At 33.7% G+C, this 27,624-nt stretch overlaps 2 protein-coding genes across 5 annotated transcripts in view; both read right to left on the bottom strand.

The window, feature by feature from the left end:
• The window catches only part of LOC140437744 (fatty acid synthase-like), a 104,221-nt gene extending 102,824 nt beyond the window's left edge, over nucleotides 1–1,397 (bottom strand). The window contains exon 1 of one of the 2 annotated variants that reach the window (XM_072527439.1): nucleotides 1,244–1,397. The gene's annotated coding sequence lies outside the window, so the exon portion shown is untranslated. The remainder of the gene's footprint in view (nucleotides 1–1,243) is intronic. The other variant, XM_072527440.1, reaches the window with a different exon arrangement.
• Nucleotides 1,398–14,466: 13,069 nt separating this feature from the next.
• The window catches only part of LOC140437742 (fatty acid synthase-like), an 85,603-nt gene continuing 72,445 nt past the window's right edge, over nucleotides 14,467–27,624 (bottom strand). For all 3 annotated transcript variants that reach the window (XM_072527436.1, XM_072527437.1, XM_072527438.1), the window contains exons 26-29: nucleotides 24,413–24,563; nucleotides 20,692–21,001; nucleotides 17,192–17,452; nucleotides 14,467–14,875 (exon numbers count right to left, since the gene is read on the bottom strand). In XM_072527436.1, the coding sequence (XP_072383537.1) occupies nucleotides 14,522–14,875; nucleotides 17,192–17,452; nucleotides 20,692–21,001; nucleotides 24,413–24,563 (1,076 nt within the window). In that variant the 3' untranslated portion in view covers nucleotides 14,467–14,521. The remainder of the gene's footprint in view (nucleotides 14,876–17,191; nucleotides 17,453–20,691; nucleotides 21,002–24,412; nucleotides 24,564–27,624) is intronic.

Here is a 27,624-nt window from a genome sequence, read left to right as displayed (position 1 = left end):
TCTTTTATTATCGAGTTGGAACAAACATCATACCGCATATTTATAGCCCAAAACGAAAACTGTTTCAAATGCAAATTAACTGGACACCAGGCAGCTAATTGTCCAAATATTTCACCTTCTAACCATCCTCACAATGATAGTGCAATGCAAACAGAAATAAGAAAAAATTCATCAATAAATCATACTCAACAAGATAATCTACAAAATACTCCCGCAATCTCAAATACCACTCCCTCCACACTTACTACGTCTTCTCAAACCACATTACAAAGAGTAGCAATCCCAAATTTATCAATAAACCAAACCCAACAGTGCTCACTACAAAATACATCCATACATTTGACCACTTCTTCAGTTAACACTACAATCGCAACACCTACATCGTCTGAGTCATCCTCTAATACCCAAAAACATAAATCAACCTTACACGAAACAAGTCAACACTTACCTCCAAATAAAAATACACATTTGAACTCTTACGAACCCCAAGTAACTTCGAACAAAGCAACGGGAAAAAGAACCCTAGAAGATGCAATCACGCCACCCTCCGAAGAAAACTTTGAAAAACCTAAGCTTCAATTAAAGAAAAAAACCAAAACTGATGACAAAAACTTAAGAAATGATATACCAAATCTCCAAACATTATTGGAACCAGTTAGAGAATATGTAGAAAGGGAAAAGCAATTGTTAAGCTTCGATCAAGTAGTGGATCTATTCGAAAATATACAAGGATCAAAAGACATAATCAGCGTAACAAAATTGTACTCAGAAGACTCTTATGTACTTATAAAGTTTCTAACGGAATTACATTCATACTACATCGACAAAAGAATGAAAACCATAAGCACCAAATTAATACGAAAACTTGGCAAACACATAGGTTTACTCTCTACAGTGAAAACTTCATTATCGGAAGAAGATTCCGACTCATCGGTAAATAATTCCTCTAAAGAATAATAATATCACTGTTGACTTCATGTCTGTTCCATCACAAGTCTTAGGAAAAAACATGAATATTAAAAAACACAATAAGTTATCTTAAAGACTCAGAACTGTATCAATTATTGTAATTTTTTCTACTTTTACCTGTATTATATTTTTTAGGTCGCTAATAACCCTTGTGGTTGCAGCGTAAATAAATAAAAAAAAATCAACGAAAATCACAATAAAAATATGGAACATAAAGAGAATAAAAATATAAAGTAGTGTAATCTTAATATTTTAAAAAGAAAATTACTGGTACCTGCTTTATGAACTGTTGGAGAGCTGTTAAGTTTTTCGATTAACGTTTCACCTTAAAAAGCACAATATTTGGAGTTAAACCACGACACTAATAACACACAACAAAAACTGAATATTAAACTTTTTGAAAATGTATAAATTACGGTATATATACTGCCAAAGTTCAGTCACTTACTCAGATATTAACCTCTAACAAATATGAACCTTTGATTTACATATCTCATTGTTACATTCTTTTTAATTTCCGCCCAAATAAACAGGGTTGTCATTTTACATTTCTCTTTCCCATAATTTAAATTTAAAAATATAATCATTTCATTGATAAGTCAATCATAATACCTGATTAAGGTACACGATTTTAAGTAATACAGAAAGAAACAAACAAGTCAAGGAATTGTAGAGGATTACGGTCAGAGAACAAGAAATAAACTTTTTTTTTCTGGTTCCATCTGAATGATCATATGCAAATATTTATATTTCAGGGTGTCTTATAATGTCATCGAAGAATTCCAGCTTGCGTCTCTTTATTATATTGATCAGTTGTGGTGTTTGGTTCAGCCGTCCAAAGACCTCTTCATTTTTAATTTTGTTGACCCAGCTTATTTGCAGTAGTCGTCTATATTACCACATCTCAAGGGCTTCCAAACGTTTAAGTATGACCTAACTTAGAGTTCACGCTTCCACTCCATACAGTAGCACCAGAAAATATAGCAATATGTCATTCCAACGCGAAGATTAATTCTAAGATCATGGCGTCAAAGTACGTTCCTCATTTTCACAAATGTAGCTCGGACTTGCTTTATTCGGCTTTAAATTTCTAAGATTGTATCCCAGCTCTCTTTAATATTACTGCAGAGATACACGAGTTTCTCTACTCTGTCCAGTACGGCATTTTCGACTTTATACCTTAATAAATCATTCTGTATATAATTTTGTTTGCTGTCTATAATATATTTAGTTTTCTTACCATTCAGTTATAATCGATATTGACCACAGATCTAGTTTATTCTGTTCATTAGATTTTGAATGAATTCTTTGCAATTATTTAGCGCTAATGTTTCGTCGGCATATCTAATATTGTTAATGGTTAAACCATTTACAATATTACATTCTGTTTTCTTCATTAAAGCTACCAAAAATATTTTCTCTGACTACAAAGAGTAAAGGCGAGAGTATACAGCCTTGTCTCACTCCTCTTTTTATATTTATTTAATCCGACAGTTCTTGTACAACTTTTATTCTTACTACTTGATGCCAGTATAGATTTTTAGTTATTTGTAAATCTTTATCCAATTCAGCTGTTTTCAATATTTCTGGTATTTTGCTATGTCGAACTCTGTAAAAAGTGTTCTAAAAATATCGTTTAGACATATGTATATTATACAATATTTCTGCATATATGTTTCAATATTTGGATACTGAAGAAGGCTTCCCTCGTACCAAAACCACTCCTAAATCCGTATTGAGTATTGCTGATTCTCTCTTCTAATATAGTGTATATCCTGCTACGTATTACTCACAGGAAGATCTTCAAAACGTGACTCATCAGAGTTATTGTCCGATCTAATAAACCACTGCATTTCTTTGCACAATGTCCCGAAATCCACTCGATAAGACACAGCTAAATAGACTAACACCATTCCTCCAATAAGAAAACCTGATAAAAGTTGAGCGCAGACTGACAATGAAAAAGCTAATGTATTTACAGAATATTTACAAAATAAATTTACTCCAAATTTGGGTCAAAACATAAATAATGATGTAGTTAGCGAATATCTAGATGCACACTGCCCACTATCACCTCCAATAAAAGTATTCTCCCAATTCGAGGTTTGCAGAACAATACTGAGTACTAACTCTCACAAAGTCCCAGGATATGATTTAATCTATGGGAAAATCCTAAAATATCTACCCAGGAAAGCAGTTCTCATGGAAATATGCTGATATTTGAATGACTGGAAAGCCAGGTACAAAACCTTGTTACTATCTTCCGATAAACTTGTTACCACTGATGTCCAAGATATTTGAAAGACTCCAGCTAAATAGAATAAGCGAAATTGTACCACTCGAGAACATATTACCAGAACATCAGTTTGATTTCCGTCAAAAATATTCAACAATCTAATAGTGTCATAGATATATAATAGTAAATAAAATCAAGAAAGGTTTATAAGAAAAGACTAGGTGTACCTCAGTATTTCTCGATATTCAGCAGGCTTAAAGTCCTAAATTAACGAACGTTCGTTCCAAGTAAAATTCAATAATTATTTCTCAACCTATCACTGAATACAATCCGAAGTTCTTCAGGGAAGTATCCTATGTCCCTTCCTGTATATACAAAATGGAAAATTAAAGTCAATAACGAAAAATAAAAGTAGTAGTAAGACTTTTTAATTCAATATATAACACCGGAGTGATTCCCACAGATTGGCTCAAATCCATCTTTCTGGCAATACCTAAAAAACACAATGCGAGAAAATGGTCAGAATATCGATTAATTAGCCTAATGAGCCACACTCTTAAAATTTTCCTAAGAATACTTCACAAAAGAATTAGACGCAAATGCGAAGAAGATCTCGAAGATACCCAATTTGGTTTTAGAAATGCTATGGGAACCAGGGAGGCACTTTTTGCGCTTAACATCCTATTACAAAAATGCCGTGACCAAAGAAAAGATGTATTTGCATGTTTCGTGCACTTCGAAAAGGCATTCGATAAAGTACAGCATGTAAAATTAATGCAAATACTGAAAAATATCGGAATAGATGACAAGGATATTTAAAAAAAAATTGCCATTACAAATTTGTACTGGAATCAAACTGCTATCGTAAAAATTGGAGATAACTACACCGATGAAATCTCCATAAAATGAGAAGTCAGACAAGGTTGCATTTTTTCGCCAACATTGTTCAATGTTTATTCGGACCAGTTATTTAAAAAGGCACTTGAGAGACAACCATATGGAATAAAAATCAACGGGGAACTACTTAATGTGATTAGATATGCAGACTATACAGTAATTCTGTTAGATAATATTTAAGGTCTCCAAATTTTGCTTGATCGTATTCACGAGGTAGGAGAGGAAATGGGCATTAAAATGAACTCAAATAAAACCAAATTTTTAGTGTTTAGTCGTGACCCACATCCCGATGTAAAGCTTCAATTAAACCAAAGTCCAAGTTGAGAAAGTCCACAAAATGACATATTTGAGAACTGTGGTAACGGATCAACTAGATCCAGACATAGAAATTAAACGTAGAATAGCAATAACTAAAACTACTTTTACGAAAATGAAATTATTCAATAATCATCTCAGTTTAGAACTAAGACAAAGTTAATGGTTAATGGTCAATGGTTAAGTGATATGTTTGGTCCGTACTTTTGTATAGTGCAAAAGTGTGGAAGCTAAAAGTATCGATCATAAACAAAATTGAAGCATTGGAAATGATGGTTCATAAACGAATGCTGAAGATACCTTGGACAGCAAGGAAAACTAATGAAGAAGTACTAAGGAGCGTTAACAAAGATAGAGAACTGCTAAAGACTGTTAAACATCGAAAAATGTCTTATCTGGGATATATAGTAAGGGTAAGTCGATATAAAATATTACAACTGATCCTTAAAGGCAAAATAGATGGCCGTAGAGGTGTACGAAGAAAACAAGTTTCTTGGTTAAAAAATATTCGTGAATGGACTTGGATATCAAATGCAGGACAATTATTCCATATTGCAGAAGATCGAGAAGCCTTCGCAATGGTGATCGCCAACGTCGGATAATTCTAATATGGCACGCGAAGAAGAAGAAGAAGAACGAAAAATCAGCCCAAACACATTTACAACAAGAAGATGTACTTGTCCACAAGTTAGTCTAAACAATGCCCCGATTCCTGCTAGAGACGTTGTGAAATATCTTGGGTTGCATTTGGACCGAAAGCTCACCTGCAAGCAACACGTTAACGCCAAAAAAACTCACCGCAATATAAAATTAAAACAAATGAATTGGTTACTTTGCAGAAAGTCACAACTGTCATAGCAGAAGAAAATATTGCTTTACAAAGTCATACTAAAACCAATATGGACTTATGGCGTAGAACTTTGGGGCTGAAGCAAGCCTTTAAACACAAAAATTTTGCAGACCTTCCAATCAGTAACACTGGGTACGATAGCTAACGCGCCTTGGTATATAAGTAATGCCACCATCCACAATGACCTAGGAGTACCAACCGTAAAAGATGTTATATCACTTCAAGCCAACAAATCCAAATTTTTAATTCAACCCACCACAGCCAAATTATCAGTGAATTATATCAGCCACCAATGGAGGAACGAAGACTGAAGAGGACGGTACCCAAATCAAGTCAATATTGTCATCACATTTACTAATTATTCAATGTACTGTTTATGAGTAGATTGTAAATATGCATTAAAAAAATTCTTTGCACGATTTTTTTTAGTATTTTGTCATACATTCTAAAACGACCACAATGCTTTAATTCCATTTTCTCCCAAAAATATTAGTATTTCAGCACTCACTTTATAGGGGCTAAATCTTATTTCATTTTTTGCCGCTAGTATTGCCCATATAATCTTACTTTCTGCTATAGCTGCATCCGTTATAGAACGAAATAAATGACGAAATAGAAAACTAGAAAATCGTAAGATGAACATAGTCACCATAACTAAAACAAAAAAGAAACTGAGAAACTAAAAATGTGGACGATTATTATACAATGAATCGATTACACATGGACGGTTATATAATGGATTATACAAAGAGTGGACCAAATTAAAGAACTCACTGACTATTAATAAACAAACAGCAAAATTGTTCTTCTTCTTTAAGTATCGTTTCCCAATCGGAGGTGGGATATCATGATCACTATATTTACTCTATCTATCGCTGTCCGGGAAAATTATATTTAACTACATTTAAACCAGTTTCTTTAATGTTTCAAGCTGGACACTCTCCTTCGTCCGGTACTTCTCTTATCTTTCCCTGTATTATCAATCTTAGCATTTCATATCGGTTACATATCCCAGATATTGTTACTTTCTTATTCTTATTGTATGTATTATTTTGTATTATTTGTATTTTCTGTAATATTGTAACATTTTTTTTATAATTAAAATATTAAATAATTTTTAATCCTTTTACCACTGTTGCTGAGACGCCGATGGCCGTATTTGCAAATAATATATACGTGGTTGGTCGTGTTGACCATTAGGAAATTTTATTGGAATTTACGGACTATGTCGAAAAGACGGAAGGCCCGACTTATTATCCTCGTTAATCCTCGGTTAACTATTTCCGGTTTCAGGCGATTTCTTTTTGATAAATTTGGTAAATATCGTCGAAGGCACGTTATAGTAATTTTCTGAGAGAACTTAATCCGAAAGGATCCACCCTCTTATAAATCCATCCAGACTGGCCTGTCATTTTTAAGTGGGGGATATCACACCTTATTTTTGGGGAGAGTTTGTGAAATTTTGAGAGGAACATTACTTCTGGCGGGACAGTCTTTGCGTAAGGACGTTCTACATATCTTACCGTTGCTGTTCTCTGTGCATTTTCTTTCTAAGTGTGTATACACTTCTATATTTGAGTTCTTTTAATCTAATATCATATTAGATTAAATATTGGTATAAAGTACCTTTTAATTTAAATAACTTCAGTGCTTGATACAAGTATATTATATAGCTTCAGTGCAGTGTAGCAGTCATCAAGATTTACTCTAAGTAATCATAGTATCTTCAATTATCTGGGCGAATAATATGGTATGGTTATGGTATCATATTATCTTCAATTATCTGGGCAAATCTACGTTCATCCATGTCTTCACCTGTAGTTAAAAGTAACTATTGATTTTTTGCATTCAATTTAAAGAACATTCAATATTTTCTTACAAACTTTTCATCAGCTACTAAGAAATTCTAATAAATAATAATTACGAACATTTAATTCTCCGATAATCATTAAACAACAGTGCGAACAGATAATTAACTTAACCAGTGCGGGTTGGTTAAATTTTTATTTCTGTAATCTTGTCGTATTCTTTGAATGTAACTTTAACTAACTTTGTGTTCTTTCTTATTCATTTTTTTATTTACTGTACCCGGTATCTCGAGATATGCTCATTAAAGAGCAGAGAGAGACTTTCTTTAATAAACTTTAGTTGAAATTTTTATCTAGCATCAGACTCTCTTCGCTGATAATTTAATTTGTGTATGATTCCATTATATTGTATTTGTAAAGGTATTTATCAATCATAATACTGTTAATTTTTTATATGTATACCACCATTTAATAATTGATGGTGTATTTTTATTACTTGAGTGTACATTCAGCCGCCTATATCATTGTGTTAATATATTGTTTTTGTTTTATGTATGAATTTTATTTGTCGACTCCTAACAAGCTTCCTGATAACATAATAACTCTGAATATTTGCTTATTATATTAAATTATTATTATACTTTCGACCAGAAGAAAGATCAGGCTGATTAAGTTTCGTAGGTAAGTAGGTGTACCACCAAACATATTTATTATTTGTTTATATAGTGTGTTGACCAAATTTATTTAATAATTAACTGTTGGTATCTTTCTTTGGATTTGGTCTCAGAACCAAAATATCTTTCCTTATCTCTTTTCTTTTCTAAGTTTCTGTTCCTATCTTATCTTATCTTTGGTAATTTTACCCATCTATCTTTTTGTTTATTTCGGTATCTTTTCTAATACGTCTTATCCTGTCATATCTTTACTTATTTCGTCCGTTGGACCCATTCCCGGTTAGAAAAGCTAGTTTCGAACCCACGACTCGCTCTCCACCAACCATCTGGCTGCCGTCCGCAGTGTCTCCATTGGTGGCCTTTCTAGCACCATCCAAAAAAGGTTTCCGAGGTTACAATATCACATTTCAAATAACTGTCCCTTATCTATGTATTATTCCTTAAGTATTCAGCTATTAAGACCATATTGTAGTATCTAAAACTTGTAACATCTCAAAGCTCTTACCCTCATTTCTAATCTAAGATCTTTCCTGAAACCTTGGTATTTATATTTTTGACTCTTTCCTATAAACACATCCCCTAAATCTCTGTTTATATATTTGTTTTCGTTGTTATTCTCATATACTTAGTGTTTTTGATATTCATTTTTGTTCATATAGTTCAGCAGAGCATAATTACGGTGTCATCTACATATCTTACGTTGCTGATAGCTGTTCCGTTAATTATTATTTCATCACTTTCAGATAACAGCGCTTCTTTAAAAATGAATTCACTTAATATATTAAATAGTAATGGGAATATAATAATATATCCTTACCCCAATTTCTCCTGATTTCAATTTCTGAATTGGGTTTGTTATGTATTACAGTAATTAGTGTTTGTGATTTCAGTAAGAATTTGTTATTATTCTAAAGTTCGTTTTATCCAAGTTATTTGTCTTTAGAATTTGGGCCAATTTTTCGTTTTTAACGTGTAGAATGCTTTCTGAAGATCGATGTAACAAAAAGGCACGTCCACATTCATATCCATGCACCTTTGAGCTATCACGTTAAAACCAACAACGCCTCTCTGGCTCCTAAAATTATTCCTATTCGGTCTTACAGTTTTTTATTTATGCGATTATGTATGATATTCAACAACAATTTGAAAATATAAGTTTTTAATGATATTGCATGAACGTTCTCTGCAATCCTTAGCGGTTATATTAGGGTTAGTGAAATGTGGAGAACAAGCCATTATTTCTGTATAATGTCTTAAACAATATTTAGGACAATGTTGTGTATATTGTCTTAAACCCGACATAAGTTTACCAGTTTGTCTAAGTTTGCGACATTTATGTATTTTAACGTTTCTTCTGAGATTGGACTAGACTGAAAAAACAAAAATAATGATAGTAGACTGTAATAATGTTCAATACGGACTGTTGTACACCTTTATTATTATTACTTTTAGTAATACAGTAGCATCATAATGTCCCATGTCATAGTCCTGCCAGGACTTTACATTCATGAGCTATTCAGTCTAATGATATCTTTTTATTCCAATAAAACATAGAACTTACAACAATTAACTAAGAATAAAAACATTCTAAAATAAAAACTAATAACAATACTGATTGCAAAAATAGTACATCTCGAAATAATTTTTATTGTCTTTCTTTTCGGCCTTGTCACTAGCCAAGAGATAAATTTCAAATAACTGTTTAAATCGCCGAAAGTTTTCAACCACGTTACTTTCAAATGACAATGGTTGAGGTATTCCAAACTCCATATTGTTCTAATTGTAACAATTTCTTGTTTTCATTTATTTTGGAAGCAGCAGGCGTCCCTGCTGCTTCCAAATGGACCCCGTGTCTCTTTTGCCATCAGGAGAGCCATACCTCACTAACTGAGAATGCCCCGTCTGGTTGAAGCTTGTAGCATTTTTAAAATTCCTCCTTCCTTCCTAGAATTCTTTCAATTCATCTTAGCGTCACAGGTCGAAAATAAACCATTTTAGAGTTTGTTTATTATTTCACAGATGTGTATTTTCTCGACATTCTTTGATCGTTTAACCACTCGATATTGCGTTTTAAATAAATATTCCCGTTTAGTGTTTTGTTTATACCAAGTTAAGCGAATGAATTTAAAAGATAATTGATCACTCTCGCTGAGGCGTGGTCAAATGCGGTAGGCTTCAGCGTTTAGTCCGAATTTTCTTCAGATTCGTAAATGTTTTTTTATTGTTTCCTTGTTATGGAGATCTAGTGTTTTGTGGCAGAATAGTAGCAGTTCAATATGTAGTTGCAGTCTGAGTGAAATTTTGAAGATAACCACAGGTTGCCATTGTATTCAGTTGTACCTGTTCCAGTCTTTTAAGAAGACGAGTTTTCCAAGGTTTGTGTTCTAGTACCCCAACTTTCCTTTTGTTCGCGTGTCAGAGATTTCCAGCCATTGTTGAGTTTTTGAGAAGTCCAGTTTACAACTCAAGTGTAATTTAGTGAAAATCAAGGTAACTTTTTTGTGTTTTAATTTTAAAGTAAAGATAGACATTTTTTTAATAAAAATGATTAATATTGTACTATCTAATCCTATTTGACATTAGTTTGCTTTGTTTTGGTTTCTTAAAGGTTAACCTCCATGCAGTAACAATTTATTGTAAGTTTTGTAGCATCTCTCACTTGTAAACAGAGTTTTTAAACGAATTGGACATATGTAAGTTTTTTTTCAAGTTACCTAACAGACGACTGTACACATGGAAATCTCCGAGTGACACCAAAGGTAGAGTAGTCAGAAATCAAATTGACTTTGTCCTTGTTAGACAAAGATTCCGCAACTCTATACTCTCAGCTAAAACCTACCCAGGAGCAGATATAGGCTCGGATCAAAATCCTCTAGTAGTCACATTAAGAATAAAACTAAAGATCATTCAAAAACACATACAGAAACAAATTGACGTGAGAAGACTGAGTGAACAACATATAAAAGAGAAAACAATAGTGAACATCAAAGAAAATTTACAAAATATAGAGAAACTGAATAGAAATACTGATAACATAGACCAAAAATGGGAGAATATTAAACATGCCGTAATGCTGGCAGGGAGAGAAAATTTAACACCGAAAGAAAGGAAACATAAAGAATGGATGAATGAGGAAATACTACAGTTGATGTGTGAAAGAAGGGTACACAAAACAAATAATCCGATAAGATACAAAGAAACAGATAAACTGATAAAAAAGAAAATAAGAGAAGCTAGAGAAAGATGGCTAAGTGAGCAATGCCAGGAGTTGGAACAACTGGAGCGAAAATATGACTTTTTTAATGTACACAAAAAGATTAAAGAAATGACAGGAAGGAGAAGAACAACACAGACAGGACAGATCAAAGATACAGATGGTTTACTCATAACAGATTTACAACAAAAAATGAATCGATGGACAGAATACATATCACAACTTTTTGATGACAAAGATAGACAAGAAATCTCAAACGAATATACAGATGATACAGGGCCTGATATAATCAGAGAAGAAATAGATTATGCAATCAAACAAGCGAAAAGTGGTAAGGTTCCCGGTCCTGATGAAATTCCCGTAGAACTGCTCAAACTTATGGACGATGAATCTATTAAAATACTCCTAGATCTATTTAACACAATATATAGAACTGGAATAATACCTAGGGAATGGCTCCGTTCGACCTTTATACTACTGCCAAAAAAGGCAAATACAAGGGAATGCAGCGAATATCGTACGATAGCTTTGATGAGTCATGCTCTAAAATTGTTCCTGAAAATAATCCATTATAGGATCTATAGGAAATTAGACGTAGACATCAGTAACACTCAGATGGGATTCAGAAAAGGGCTGGGTACAAGGGAGGCTCTGTTTGCAATGAACGTTCTCTCACAGAGATGCTTAGAAATGAACCAAGAAATTTACACCTGCTTTATTGATTTCGAAAAGGCCTTTGACAAAGTACAACATGAACCACTAAGACAAATTCTAATAAAGAAAAATATAGACAGTCGAAATATTCGAATTATATGCAACCTATATTGGAATCAAACAGCAAATGTGAAGGTTGAGGGTAGGCTAACAGAAGAAATTCAAATCCGTCGAGGAGTCCGGCAGGAATGCATCTTGTCGCCACTTTTATTTAATCTGTATAGTGAAGCTATTTGTGAACAAGCACTCGAGGAAGAAGATCTTGGTCTGATAATAAATGGTGAGACGATCAACAATATAAGATATGCTGACGATACGGTTCTCCTAACGGGAACGCTAGTAGAACTACAACATCTCGTTCAAAGTCTCAATATATACTGTAACAGTTACGGCTTGAAAATTAATTTGAAAAAAACTAAATTTATGGTAATCACGAAATCAAAGAACATCAGAGCTAATCTTGTAATAGACAATACAACGATTGAGCGTGTGTCCTGTTATAAATATCTAGGTGCTTGGATCACAGACGATACTGATCAAACAAAAGAGATTAGATGTAGAATAGAAATCGCTAGATCAGTCTTTAATAGAATGCGCAAACTCTTTTGCAATCGTGATATCAATATAAAGTTACGAATACGAATGCTGCGGTGTTATGTCTTTTCTACCCTGTTGTATGGAGTAGAGGCTTGGAAACTAAAACAGTTGACCACAAAAAACATCGAAGCTTTCGAGATGTGGTGCTATAGGCGCATTCTCAGAATATCATGGATGGACCGCGTCACTAACACGCAAGTACTCCAAACTTTAGATAAAAGATGCGAAATTCTAAATGAGATAAAAACTAGAAAGATGGAATACTTGGGGCACATTGTGAGAGGTGAAAAGTACGAACTTTTAAGAAATATCATGCAGGGCAAAATTAAGGGCAAAAGAAGTGTGGGAAGAAGAAAAATATCGTGGCTTCGTAATCTACGTGAATGGTTCGGGTGTAGTTCGATTGAACTTTTTAGGCGCGCTGCTAACAAAGTCGCAGTGGCCATGATGATTTCCAATCTCCGCTAGGAGTGGCACGAGAAGAAGAAGAAGTTTTTTTTATTGTTTTGGTATAAATCCCTGTAACTATTTATATCGTAAGTATTTTTGTATTGTCTATTTTTGTAACTGTTTGTGGTGGGACAACAATAAATGTTTTTTTCTAAACCATTTTGTTTACTTCTCTTAACTAACTTTCTAACCCCTTTTTTGAGTTTTATTTAAAAATATATATTTTTCATTTCTAATAATTATTATACAAACATTAGTAAATTAAACAAATTTTTTTTTTTTTTTTATTTCAATAGTTACAACTAGTTTTTGTAATCGTTATAATTTGGCACCTCGAAGCTGCGTCTATTTTAAATTGCTAGAGGTTTTTCTTGTGTTTTGTTTTGTTTGTTCCAAGAGACTTATGTAAGTACCCCTTTGTTTAATTTTTGTAGTAGCCCCAATCCAACCCCCTTGCCATTAAACTTATTCACGACCCAGCTACTCCAAATAAACCCTGAGTCCCGTTCGCATAAGTTTCGTTTATTATGCTTGCCCTATCTTTAACCTCAATAATTTCTGTCCCTAATTTTCAACCCCTTATAATAATACCCTATGTGGTAGGCAAAATATTACGTTAGAAGCTTTGAGTGCAAAATCATAGCCTTCTCTTTTAGGATTGGTCCACTTAACGGGGTTTCTCGTCTTAGTTCTTGAACGAACCACTACCACAGAGCATCTTCTGCCAATTCGTGTTTTGGTTTTCTCAGTGTGCAATGCTTTTGTAGAACTTTTTCAATTTCAATCTGTGTAAAAAAGCCTTTCTCTTTCTACAATTTTTCTACAATTTCTTAAAAGTTTTTCTATTGCGTCGCCAGTCGTTAATTGTACTTTTGTACACGTTTAAATCTCTGCAAATACTTTGCACGGATTCTCCTTTGTCCAATCTTTCCAGAGTTAGTCTCTGTTTCATTGACTTGTACTTACGTTTACGAGTTTCACTCATTTTAAAGCAGTTTAATGCATGACGCGAAGTAGTTATTGACCACACACACAACAAGTATACTATCTATATAAACAATAAAAATCGCAAGTGAAACAAGAATCACTGTCTGTAGGCCTACCGTAAAGATGAGCGCTTTACCTGCTCTCATCTGGCTGGCGCTCGCCAAGTGTGTAACTGATGTGTGTAACTCAGAGAGCCGGCCGGACTGACCGGAAACCGAACTAACCGAGGCCGAACTTACGGGAGTCTACAGTATTGTATCAGAGAACAACCGAACACACAACTGTGTTCGGTTTTTCTATGATTGTATTTCCCTACGGAATATGGGTCATGCTGGTGCTTAAGGTAATAATTCTCTAGGTTTTTACTAAGCTCCTGCTCGTTGTCACTATCATATGATCTTTCCTCAATGTTGTCAACTTCACTTTGTTCATCGTCATTATCATAATTTGCATCGACACTTAAAACTTTCTCTATCAATTTTAACAAACAAGCCTGCTCTTTTTCATAATCCAAGTTTTTCGACATAAATATTAAAGAAAACTAGCAATAGCTATATGCGCTATTCCGTTTCCAGCCGGTCTCCTGCACCTTGCACGAGTACTTCAAAGATAATTAGTCTTTTTATGCAACCCAGTTCCATACCACCACTATCATTGTTCTTACTTAGGCTCTTATCTTATAAAGTATGTTTCTTTGTTGTAAATATGTGTACTAAAAAAATTGTGTACTAATAAATTAAATAAATTAAAGGAAACACATTTAACAAAAATTATAATTAAACGTTTTTAATTAACTCTTATGTACATTATTTAATTTTTATTTAAAATTGAATTAACAATTGTTCCTATCTCTTCGCTTTCTAATACAGAAACGTGGTTTCCCTTGGCCTGTATTATGTCCACTTCATTTACAGCAATGGTTGATACTCCGCGGTCAGTTTCAATATCCGGTATTATTGTCTCTTCTGGCACGATAAGAGTTATTTTTGATTTAATTTTTGTAAACGACTGCACATAGTTCATAGCCATTTGTGTTTTATTGTAAATTCCGTTTACTAGGAACCTTTTGAAGGCTATCGATTCTTCGGAAAAATTATTTTGTTTCAAAATATCTAAACAAAAATCAAGTTTTTCATTCCACGTACTGCATTTTATTATGTTTTCCTAGAAAAGATAAATATAATAAATTTATAGAATAAAAATTCAGACTATCACCATACTATTTTTTAAAATGGCGTGGATATATCAAGAAAAACAGCACTTTAATTCTACCAAAACGTAACTAAACAATTAACAATTATTTTGTTATTATTTATTGATATTTGAGAAATATCAAATAGAATGCCACTCTTTAAAAAAATAGGCTATTAGAGAATTATAGAGAGGACTATTCTTCTTCTTCAAGTGCCCTGTCCGTTGCGAACGTTGGCTATCAACATGGCAATGCTGATCTTGTTTGCGGCGCTTCTGAATAGTTCGACCGATGTGAGCCCGAACCACTTCCGCAGATTTTGGAGCCACGAGTGTCTTCTCCTGCCTGGCCCTCGCTTACTGTCTATTTTCCCCTGGACAATCAATTGCAGTAGACGGTACTTATCGTGTCTCAATATGTGGCCTAGATATTCAATCTTAGTAAGATCGGAAAAATGTAGCATTTAACTAGACGTAGTTTTAGGGGACGAGACAAATCCTTGCTTATGAGGAGCTTTTTCATATTATTAAATGCTCCTCTAGCTCGTTCTATTCTCGCATTAATTACTGTGGCCTGTTCCCATTTTACATTTACGTTGGTGCCAAGGTACACATAAGATTCTACATGGTCAATTAGTATGTTACTTATCCGTAATTGTCGAGCAGGTTGTTGCTTTTTGCTTATCAGCATCCACTTTGTCTTCTTGAAGTTGAGGCTCAAGCCGTATTCCTCACTAACTGAATAAACTCTTTCCATTACCTTTCCATTACTTTTCCAGTACTATTACCAGAGAGCTATTGCAGAGAGTTAACAGGATGAATTTGCTGTTTGCTCGCGTGTGAGGCGATGGGAGTAATTATTGAGATTTCTTTTATATGTACTAGAAATATTAAATACTAAATAGTAAGTACGCAAAACCAATTTGATACGCTAAAGAAAACACCTACGGTTGGTACAGTGTGAATCCCGATGTACGCCATCCGCGTCATAGTAAATGACATCAATGATACAAACACAAAATATTTAAGTCGCAGGTCTGTTGATGAAATATTGAAATATTTGACGATACATTCGTCATTTGGCCCCATGGCAGGGATGCGTTGGTGTCTTTTCAAACCCATCTGAATGGTATACATCCTAGTATCCAGTTCACGATGGAGGCGAAAACTGATTCATCTTTATCGTTTTTCGACGTTATCATAAAGAAAAACCATTCCCAAGGTTTTCATCACTCTGTTTATCAAAAATCCACCCACACCAAACGTAACTTGCATGCTAACTCTCATTATCCCCCTTCACAAATTAATTCGCTTGTCTCCAGATTAGTACGCCTTTGCGATGATGCAAGTAGACCTGCTGAGCTCTCTAGTTTAAAACAAGCCCTCATCCAAAACGGTTACCGCGAAAATCACATCAATAGGAGCATCCACAGATATCAATCTCCTACTTAATCTCAACCCAAAGACTCAGATCCTCATCATACGAAAGTTTTTCTTCCTTACAACAAAGGTGTCACTGACAAAAATCGACAAAATTCTAAAATCAACAAGAGGAATAAAAATAATATTATTATGAACTTATGAACATTCTATTTCTGTTCGCAATTCCGATTCAATTTCCACTTTAGGTCAACACCATCTTCATACAGGTCACAAACCTGATTTTGAAAACTCCCGAACCATAGCCACCATCCGCTTCTATAAACCAAGAATTGTCCGAGAAGCCTTAGAAATTGAAAAAAGGCCAAATTGTCTCAATAACAGAGATGACGACATACGGTTACTTTCGACTTGGAGACCTTTCATAAAGAAAATACCGTCCTCTCCACCCATTAAAATCCTAGTGTCAGAAATCTTCGCGCCAACCCTCCCACGCTAAACCCCACGCCAACCTCCACCCAAACCACGCCATAATCGACGGTATATATTACCCGTCCTCTATTCTCAGCACAAGTAATGCATTGGTTAGTGATAAGTGTCGTAGTGTCTGGGGGTTCTGCAGACTGAGACCTCCGGAAGCCCTGAAGAAGACATCGAAGAGGATGTCGAAAGCTCAATGCGATGATAATCGACGCGGTTCAACCCGGAATACTCTTGAGTAATATTAATTTCTGTTATAGTATTAATCTTAGCTCTAGGTTTAATTGTACTAACCGCGGAAACCTCGGAAACCACGCATATATATATATATATATATATATATATATATATATATATATATATATATATATATATATATATATATATTATATTGATATCGGAGATGATGGTTAACTAAATCATTTTTACCTGTTGTTTTAAAATAATATCGCTGGTTACAGACGCTGTTAGTAAATAGCACATAAGAGATGTTTGAAATTCGCCGTCTGAAAGCATCTTAAAAGGTTGTGTTATCTTGTTTGTAAATGTCGGGCCACCATCTATTATTATTACATCTCCTATATATCCTTTGTTTTCTAGTAAATGTACAACCTCTAGGGCTATTGCGGAACCAAAAGAATAAGCTATTATTTTAAACTTTTTATTTTTGTTTATGCGATCTTCTACTTTCTAAAAAAAAAACAATGTGTTAGTCAATTTATATTATAGAAGTGTCTTAAAGGGTTAGATTAAAGGTTCGTGATGTAAATCAGTATACCTTTCATTGTTATGGAAATAAGGAAAAAAAAATTAATTTGCAATCTCATAGTCTCAATCTTAAAAGTCACATAAGATTAAGCGTTATTACTGGTTGTATATTGCATAAAAATGAGTTCCAACATTGATTGCTTAAAAAGTAAAGCAGAATCGCAGTTAATATCGAAAACATTGAAAGACGCTAATAACAAAGGATACCACAAGTTCATTAAATGGATGGAACAGCAAAAGTTAACAGATACAGATGAACGAGTTATGCTTGCTTACCTTCAGAAATTGTCGGAACAGTACAAGCCGTCGACTATGTAGGCTATCTATTCGAAATTGCAAAGTACGTTGGGAATAAACAAAGGGGTCGATTTAAAATCATTTGTGAAAGAGCATGCATTCATGAAGGCAATTAGCAAGAATGAAATGGCCAAGAAGGCGTATGTATTCAAGGAAGACGATTTGCGGAAGTTTTTTACAGATGCTCCGGACATTACGAAGTTTATTTTTGAAGATGGTAGCCATTTGCCGTATCTTTGGCTCTCGCAGAAGCTGTGAATTATGCGATTTACGCTTACATAACATTAAGGAAGAAGGAAGCGTATTGCTTATTACTATCTGACCATCTAAGACTGTGCTAACTCGACGTTTTAGTTGCTGATAGCTATGAATGAAGCTAGGCTGAATTAGTATTCTAATAAACGGAATAAAATTACTACCCCATAAATTTAAATATCTCTGTACAATTGAAAAAAATTTGGTATCAAACAAGTGGTGTCCTCGATTTTTTTCGGATATTCTGAAATATTAGTTTTTTGGACTTGGTCTAATGATGCATCACATAATAAACTTATATTTCGTACATGTTATGTACATTAAAATTAAATTGTATCCGATAATAAATATTTTATTTGCATACGCAGATGACATTGACATAATAGGGCGAAAGAGAGAAGATAAAACCAAATCCACAATGGTTACTAGGGACATGAATGCAAAAATAGGACGAGAGCGAGTTTTCATCCCTACGATAGGAAAGCATAGCCTACACATCAGTAGCGATAATGGATTACGACTGATAAACTTAGCAGCAGCACTCAATATAACAGTTGCTAGCACCTATCCTAGCACCCATGCTAGGACATACACAAGATAACCTAGACCTCTCCTGATGGAAAACAACGAGTCAGATTGATCACATCTTAATAGATTAAAGGCATGAAACCGACGTAATAAACTGCGGAAGTTATATCTAACAGTCTATATAACATAGACTCAGATCATTGCCTAGTGATCTTAATATTAAGGGCTAGAATTTCAAAAGAAAAATGAAGCCTACAGATAGATGCTTACCCGACGAACTAGAATAACTGTAAAGAATTACCAGACAAAAAGAAGAGAAGAAAAGAGGATACACAAAAGAAAGAAACGTAACCACCTAAATACGGAACTTAAATATATAAAAAACGTTATCAGAGAGAAAGAATTAAGAGCATTCTACTAGAAAGTTAACATCAACAGAAAATAATTCAAGGCAAACGCAAGACAATGCAGAAGTCAGAATGGCGACCTATTAACAACAAGGAAAGATGTATATAAAACGAGAGGGAAGAGGAACCACCAACGATTCTTGAAGTTAAAGATGCAGTTAAAAATCTAGCAAGAAACAAATCACCCAGAATAGATAATCTCCCAGCTGAACTATATAAAGAAGGAGGTCATATTGCCATTATGGCATTACAGCAGCTTATAAAAGCAATATGGATACAAAAATCCCTCCCAAATGATTGGAATACTAGAATACTTTGCACCATATACAAAAAGTAGATATCTTTGAATGCTCTAACCAGAGAGGAATTACGCTTCTAAATGCAGCGTATAAAATATTTTCCACGATACTATGTAGCCGTATGGCACCATATGCAGAACAGATAGTAGGAAAATACCAGGCTGGTTTCAGAGGTGGTAAATCTACAATTCATCAGATTGCAACCCTGAACCAAATTTTGGAAAATACACTGGAATATGTCATTGATACTCATGACATATTTATAGACTACAAAGCAGCCTACATCTCTGTGAATAGAAGAGAAATGTTGAAATCAATGAATGAGCTTGGAATACCAAACCAGTTGGTAAATTTAACAAAACTAACTCGTGATAAAGTTGAATGTAGAGTACGAATTCAGGGGGAACTGTCTGAACCTTTTAAAACAAATAATGGGCTGCACCAGGGAGACCCTCTCTTCTGTATACTGTTCCATCTGGCTCTGGTAAAAGTAATAAGTATGTCACAAATCACAAATACTGGTTTAATATGTAATAAATCAGTGCAAATCTTGACCTATGCTGATGGTATCAATATTGATGGGAGAACGGAAAACGCTGTAAGAGAGGCGTATGTAGCATTAAAAGAATCAGCTACAAAAATGGGTTTAATAATAAACACCAACAAAACGAAGTATACAAAAATAAGCACGCAACCACAAATCCTACGACCACTCGTTATAGAAAACGACGTCATCGAAGCAGTGAACGAATTTTTATACCTGGGAGCGCTCCTTAACACTGAAAATAATACTACCGCAGAGATAAACCGCAGAATTTGCACGGCCAACAGATGCTATTTTGGGCTCAATTTCCTTCTTAAATCCACAATTATATCGAGAAATACAAAAATAAAACTCTACAAAACAATAATACGCCCAGTCCTAACATATGGTTCAGAGACCTGGACTCTAACAAAAAATAATGAAAAAATGTTGGGATGTTTCGAAAGAAAAGTACTAAGGCGAATCTGTGTAGCAGTGAATGAAACTGGACCGTGGAGAAGACGATACAACTTCGAACTTTATAGAATATACCAGGAACCTGATATCGTAAAACATATTAAGATAGGACGTCTGAGGTAGATAGGGCATGTAATACGGATGGAACAAAATGACCCAGCTAGAAAAACACTCCTTGATATTGGTCAGAGAAGAAAAGGAAGACCAGAACAAGGTTCCTTGATAACATCGATGAAGACATGAGAAATATGGGAATACGGGCTTCGCGGAGAAAAGCGATGGATAGGGACGACTGGAGAAAAATTCTGGAGGAGGTTAGGACCCATGCAGGGCTGTAAAGCCAGAATAGTGATGATGATGATATAGTCAACTTACCGGTAATAATGATTCGGCCAATACTTGAACATTTGCGTAATCCACACAATCCCAATATTGATAGGAGATGGCTGGCGCTGTTAGTCGAGATGCCAAGGTATTAAAGGTTTTAGCAAACCCATCAATACCAGGGAAAAGAAGAACTGTGTCGTTCTTTCCATTTTCTTCCGACATTGTAGGTAGTACACGTTCAATATCGTTTATATACGTTTCGTCTTCTTCGGTCAAATTATTAAATAATATTGCATTAAAATCACTAAATTTGTCAGCTTCTGACGTTACGGTATTTGTTTGTTGTATTTCTTTTAATCTGAAAAGTAAGTAATTGCAATTTTTAATAATTTTATTGTTTTGAGATTCAACTAAACATTAAACATTTAAGACACTATATATACACAGTTATCAAATGATTGAAACTAATATAATCACTTAATAAACAAATAGCAATCAGACTTAAAAAAAATTAACAGCAGAAGGTCCAAAATTGGACCATTCCAGCATTCTACGGAAATTATTGTCTACTTCTAGCATTGTACTCCTAAACTGTACAATGTTCGAAATGAACAAAATTCAAAATGATTATCGAAAGTCTCATAGATTCGAATCGATTATTATTGACAAGCAATAGACCAACATTTATTGTTAATTTTATTGGATATGTTTATATTTTCTATCTTCATAGTTCTACGCAGTGCTAGTCAAACATCCGTTATCCCCCTCGTATCTTTTGAACGGTTATTGTTATAATAGTGAAATTTGGAAGGAGGTAATAAACAGACTTAGGCTTCTCAACTAGTCATAAAAGGTGACGTAATAGTGACAGATGACGTTACAGCGCTAGTGTGACAGATAATTTTAAATAGGATCTTATGGCAAGTGATACCTCTTTTGAAAGATATTAAAAATACCTATTCAGTCATAATAATTATGTTTGAGTTTAAGCTCATTTTGATGAATAAATTAAATAAATACTAAAATTGTAGCTTCTTATTTAATTAATAAATATATTTAACAACCAGTTCTTATAGTAAGTGTTCAAAATCTCCTCCTTCTACTTCCTGACAGTAATTCATCCTATTTCTAAACTCTTGCCGTACTCGTTAAAAAGTGTCGGTGGAAATTGCCCTGCATTATTCAACAATTCGTTGTTTCAAAATGTCAATATTGTCGGCTGCTGTAGCGTACACTTTAGATTTCAAGTATCCCTACAGAAAAAAATCTAATGGTGTAAAGTCCGGTGACCGAGCTGGCGATTCTATCGTACCTCGTCGTCCAATCCATCTACCACGATATTCCTCATCTAGGTAATGTCTTACTGCACTATAATGGTGTGCAGGAGCACCGTCTTGTTGAAACGTTATTTCCAAGTTGCCGAATTCATCTGGATTATCTCCCAGAATTTTAATTGCATTTTGTAACATCTCCAAATACACTTCACCGGCCAAGTAAGAATTGAGAAAAACAGGCCCAACTATGTAGTTTCCCAAAATATCTGCCCAAACATTTATTTTTTTTGGAAAATGAGTATGTGTTTCACAAAAGACGTGAGGATTTGTGTCACTCCAATATCTTACATTGTGTGTGTTAACATTTCCATTGAGAGTAAAACTACTTTCGTCACTAAAACAAACTGTTTTTATGTAATTGGGCTGTTGGTTAATTTTATTGAACATATTTTCACATTAATTCTAGTCTTCGGTCGGGGTCATTATCTGAAAGTTGGTGCCCAATTTTAAATTTGTATGGATGAAATTTGTTTTCAGCCAACACTCGGTGTACTGTATTTTGACTGATTCCATAGATAGCTGCAACTTGGGCTGTAGAAGAAGTAGAGTTCACTACCATTTCTGAAATTATGTCAATTATTTTGTCATCACTAATTGTTGGTCGACCAGATCGTTTGACATCTTGAACAGTACCTATTTGTTTAAACTTCGAAAGAAGTGTCCTCAATTAAGCCCTAGATGTAGGGCGATCGGGGAACTTCTCATTAAAAAGACGTTCTGCTGAATGGAAATTATTGCAACATTTATCGATTATTAACACAGCTGCTACTTTGTCGGCTACAGTATGTACCATTCTGCCTTTGTAAAAATTTAAACGTCTCGTTTAACAATAATACTTAAACTAAATATTAACTAAGAACAAATAACTAAAAACAACTTGACTAAACTTAAATTGACTAAACTAAGCGGAAACAGAAACTAAATATTCAGGTTAAAACGCATTTGCAAACGAAAAATAACTAGAAAATTGACTAAAGTAAGCAGAAACAGAAACTAAATATTAAGCTCTAATACACTCTTTGTAAAATATCTTCAGTTGTTCAGATTTTCAAGAGATGTGTATGATAATTTAAAATAAGTTAATCCTACAATCCAGAAGCAAAAACCCTGATTAATTATGGATTTATAACCTCATTGAAGTTTGTTTATTTTAATAACAAATGGGGAGTAATCATAAACATCGATATTAGGATGTGAAATTTTTGAAAAAATAAAAAGAAAATGTTCAAACAAAAAAATCAAATCACTGACTATTGAAATCGCAACACTCTATACAGAGTAATATTAAGTTTGTTTAATATAAACTAGGTTTGAGGGATATCAAGTGTGTTTCAGAATTAGTGAATCATAATTATGTAAAGACAAAGGGGACATTCACGGGGAAAAGAACAATAGCAGTTTTTCGACCATTTATTCAGACAAGAATTTTGTCTGCATAAATGAAAAACAAAACAAAAAAATTGAATAAAATGTTAAGATGCCTTTGTATTCTAAATCGTACCACGAACGATAAGAAAATGTATAAACCCACAGGATTAGTGAATTTGTTTAGACATATTTTTACTTACCTATCTTTTTATTCTTAGAAAATGAACAAATTTTTAAGACCCTTTATTAAGCAATATTTGATTGATGTAGTTTTGGTGGAAGTGGGTTTTTGTGACAACATTCAAATTTGATCGGTAGAAAACGGCTGGAATGAGAGGGATATTTGTGCATTTTGATTGGTTTAGAACATATAGAGAGAGGTTTGAGGGGTCGATGTGAGTCCTGTCAGGAGAAGAAATACTTATTGTGGTTTGAACACCCGGAGTTTTTCTGATACGACGGTGCTAATCAGCAGAGTTTTCAAAAAGTAAATTTTGTAAAAAGGTGTGTTTTGTGTTTTGTGAAAGGAGTTCCAACTGTGTTGGAGGTAAAAGAAGTTGAAGAAATAGATGATATACTGTAAGTAAAAAACAGATGTATAGTTTATATTTGATCAAGTCGATCAGTTGAGATACTCTTATGACTGAAGAGAAGGAGTTGCTCCTGGAGTTAGGAGTTTGAGTGAGGAGTTGGGCAAAGATTAATGCAGTTGTAGAATTGTTTTATCGAAAATGATAGAAAGAGGAGAGAGCAAGCGTATTTGGAGAAACTGGGAACTAAGACCGAGATGGACTGGTCACAATCGAAGGAGAATTAATTCAACCAATCTCTGACACATAGAGAAATGTCACACGCGACAATTTTGTTTACATCATTTCCGTCGTTTCTCCCATACTCAAATCGGAAAGACTATAAATAAATCAAAATATATAATCTTTGCTATGGCGTCAGCGTAAGCAATCATACAAGTTAAAGAAGCAAGCATCTTATCAACAGTCAGAGCAACAGTCAGTTTTTTTGTATGGTAATTTTTTTATACGAAAAAAAAATAATTAAGATTTTTTTACTTGTGTAAAGTCATTGTCTTCAGATCCTTCGGTGAAAGGAAAATCTCAAACTCCCTCTCTAATGTTTGTTTAATTTCCACCCCCGTAACTGAATCCATACCCAATTCAGGTAACGTTGCGTGATGACTTACTACCTTCGAATCGGTAAGACCTAAAAAATAATAAAATAAATAAAAAACATGTAACGTGTATAATTAACGTGTGTAAAAATATTAACGGGCTGGTTAGCCCAGGCGATGTGTCTGAGTTCAACGCAGAATCCCGGAGATCGAGCACCGGCGATCTTCTTCTAAGTGCGCCTATCTTCTAGAGATGTTGGCGACCACATTGACCCATCTTATTCTATTCACAGCAGCTCGAAATAGATCAGTTGACATTAGACCAGTTCACTTCCTAAGGTTGGCCAGCCAGGATGTACGTCTACGTCCAGGACCTCTCTTACTCTCAATCTTGCCTTGTAGAATCAACTGTAGAAGTCGGTATTTATTATTACGCATGATATGATAAGCCAATTTTCTGTTTTTTATGGTGTTAATAATTCCTTTGTCTTTTCTTAGCCTCTGGAGAATAGTTATGTTACTTGTGTGGTGTATATATGAGACTCTCTCAACATACGTCGGTAACACCAAATTTCAAATGCCTCTAATCGTTTTATGGCATCTTCTGTAAGGCTCCAGCTTTCTACTCCATTGAAGGAGGACAATAAAGACGTAACATCTAAGAATTCTTATGCGTATATTGATACTTAAAGATAAGTTGCAGATAATCTTTCTAAGGCTGTTGAAAGAGCTTCTGGGTTTTTTAAATACGAGTTTTTATTTCGTAGCTGTGATACCAAGTATCCTTAATATTGAAACCCAAATAGCATATTTTTTCCACTCTTTCTAACGGTGTATCGTCTATTGTAATTTGGGCGTTTATGTTGGTTTTCTTACTAATGCTCACTATTTTTGTCTTCTTGCAATTTAGTTTTAGGCCGTATTTGTTACATGCTTCTTCAACTTAATTACTATTTAAATGGGAATAAGCCACAATTAAAGGTTAAAATACGTTTATTGACGTTTCAATTTCCACTTCGGAAATCGTTCTTAAAATACAAACATTAGTAAATTAAACAAATTTTGTTTTTTGTTACTTAGTGAAAAATTCTTCTAATTTAATTTTATCTGACTCATCTATATTGACAATTCAGACATACATTATACATTTTAAAGTAGACGACTTTAAAATGATACTGCCAATATTGTTGAGTTGCGTTCCTGGGACGACTTTACTTATAAGATAGTTCATTCGATTACATGAAATCAACTTTAACTTGAGAATATCCGTTAGAAAAGATTATAACATGTAATTCGTCTTTAAAAAGACAAATACATGCCACGATGACAGTAAAATTCTCCTGTCAGTGATTTCATAGTAAATTATGAGGGAAAAACCAGGAAAAAACCTCATAATACTATCCTGACATGGTAAGTATTTGATCGTGCATTTAGTTTACCTTCAATAAACACCAAATTCCGATTTTATATGTTTGTTATTTAAAAAACATAAATGATGTATTCTCTATATGTTACTGACTTACCAATACTGGTATTTTCCTTTTAATAACTTCCTCTTTCAATATGGGTAACCAGATCCTACTACAGTCTGCCGAGGAATTCGCGACACAATTGGTCTCATTTAGCATAATTAGAGCAGCTTCTTTGATTTTTCTCTTTTTAGCATCCGTTTCTTTTAGGACTATATTTGAATCATTCCATTGAACTCTATGTTCATTATCCCATGCGTGTTTACATATTTGAGATCTATCAAATTCTCTATTTTTAATATAGGATTGATGTTAACTGATTCTAACATTTAATGGCCTTGATGTTTTACCTAAATTAAACTCATTTTTATGGAGTACCAAAAGTTCATAAAACGAATATATCACTTAGACCCATTTGTAGTACCATGAATTCTTCTTGTAGTGAACTATCAAAATTTTTATTAAATATTTTAAAACCAATTGCAAATAAAAATGACACATTTATAAAAAATACACAACATTTTTTAAAAAAATTATCAAATATTGAATTTAATTCAAATAATACTTTAGTAAGTTTTGACATAAATAGTTTATTTACGAATGTGCCATTAGATACGACTTTAAATATAGTCAAGACAAAATTAGAGAGTGATGATACATTGGCAACTAGAACAAGACTAAATATATCAGCTATAATGGAGTTAATAACATTATGTACTGATAATACATATTTTCAACTAAATAATGAATTCTATAAACAAAGTTTTGGACTAGCAATGGGCTCTAGTTTATCTCCATTATTAGCCGATATATTTATGGAAGATTTTGAAACAAATATTATTTCTAAACAAAATTTAAAACCCTCAGTATGGTGGAGATATGTAGATGATGTATTCTCAATATGGCCTCATGGATCAGAGTTGTTGGACACATTCCTAAATGATATAAAGAAGAGACAATAACATTTACCATGGAAAAGGAATATAATAACACATTACCTTTTCTGGATGTTTTAATCTCTAAGAACGATACTGGATACGAAACTTAGGTGTATAGAAAACCAACACACACCAACAGATATTTAAATTTCAAATCAAATCACAATATTAATATTAAAAAGGGAATCATTAAATCCTTATACGATAGAGCCAAAATTACTTGTTCTAACAAAAATTCGTTCTTGGAGGAAAAACATTTGTTAACATCTGTTTTATTAAAAAATGATTATCCTTTATCGTTTATAAATAAGGAATTTTCAACAATCGATCGAATAGAACAAAACAACTTAGAATGAGATCCTACAGCATCTACAAGGAATAATACGAGGAAAGTAACAATACCATACTTAAAAGGATTACCGGAAAAGCTTAAAAGGATAGGAAATAAATTCAACATTTCAACAACATTCAAAACAACAAACACGTTGAGATCTATTTTGTCCAAAACCAAACCTAACAGTGAACAAGAAAGGACAAGGAATTGCATTTATAAAATACCTTGTGAATGCGATCAGTTTTATTTAGGTGAAACATCAAGACCATTAAATGTTAGAATAAGTGAACATCAATCCTATATTAAAAATAGAGAATTTGATAGATCTCAAATATGTAAACACGCATGGGATAATGAACATAGGGTTCAATGGAATGATTCAAATATAGTCCTAAAAGAAACGGATGGTAAA

The sequence above is a fragment of the Diabrotica undecimpunctata genome, chromosome 3 (genome assembly GCF_040954645.1).
Source record: "Diabrotica undecimpunctata isolate CICGRU chromosome 3, icDiaUnde3, whole genome shotgun sequence".
In the NCBI taxonomy this organism is placed as follows: Eukaryota; Metazoa; Arthropoda; class Insecta; order Coleoptera; family Chrysomelidae; genus Diabrotica; species Diabrotica undecimpunctata.
Note: the sequence above shows the minus strand (reverse complement) of the source record. Positions and strands in the feature narration are given on the sequence as shown.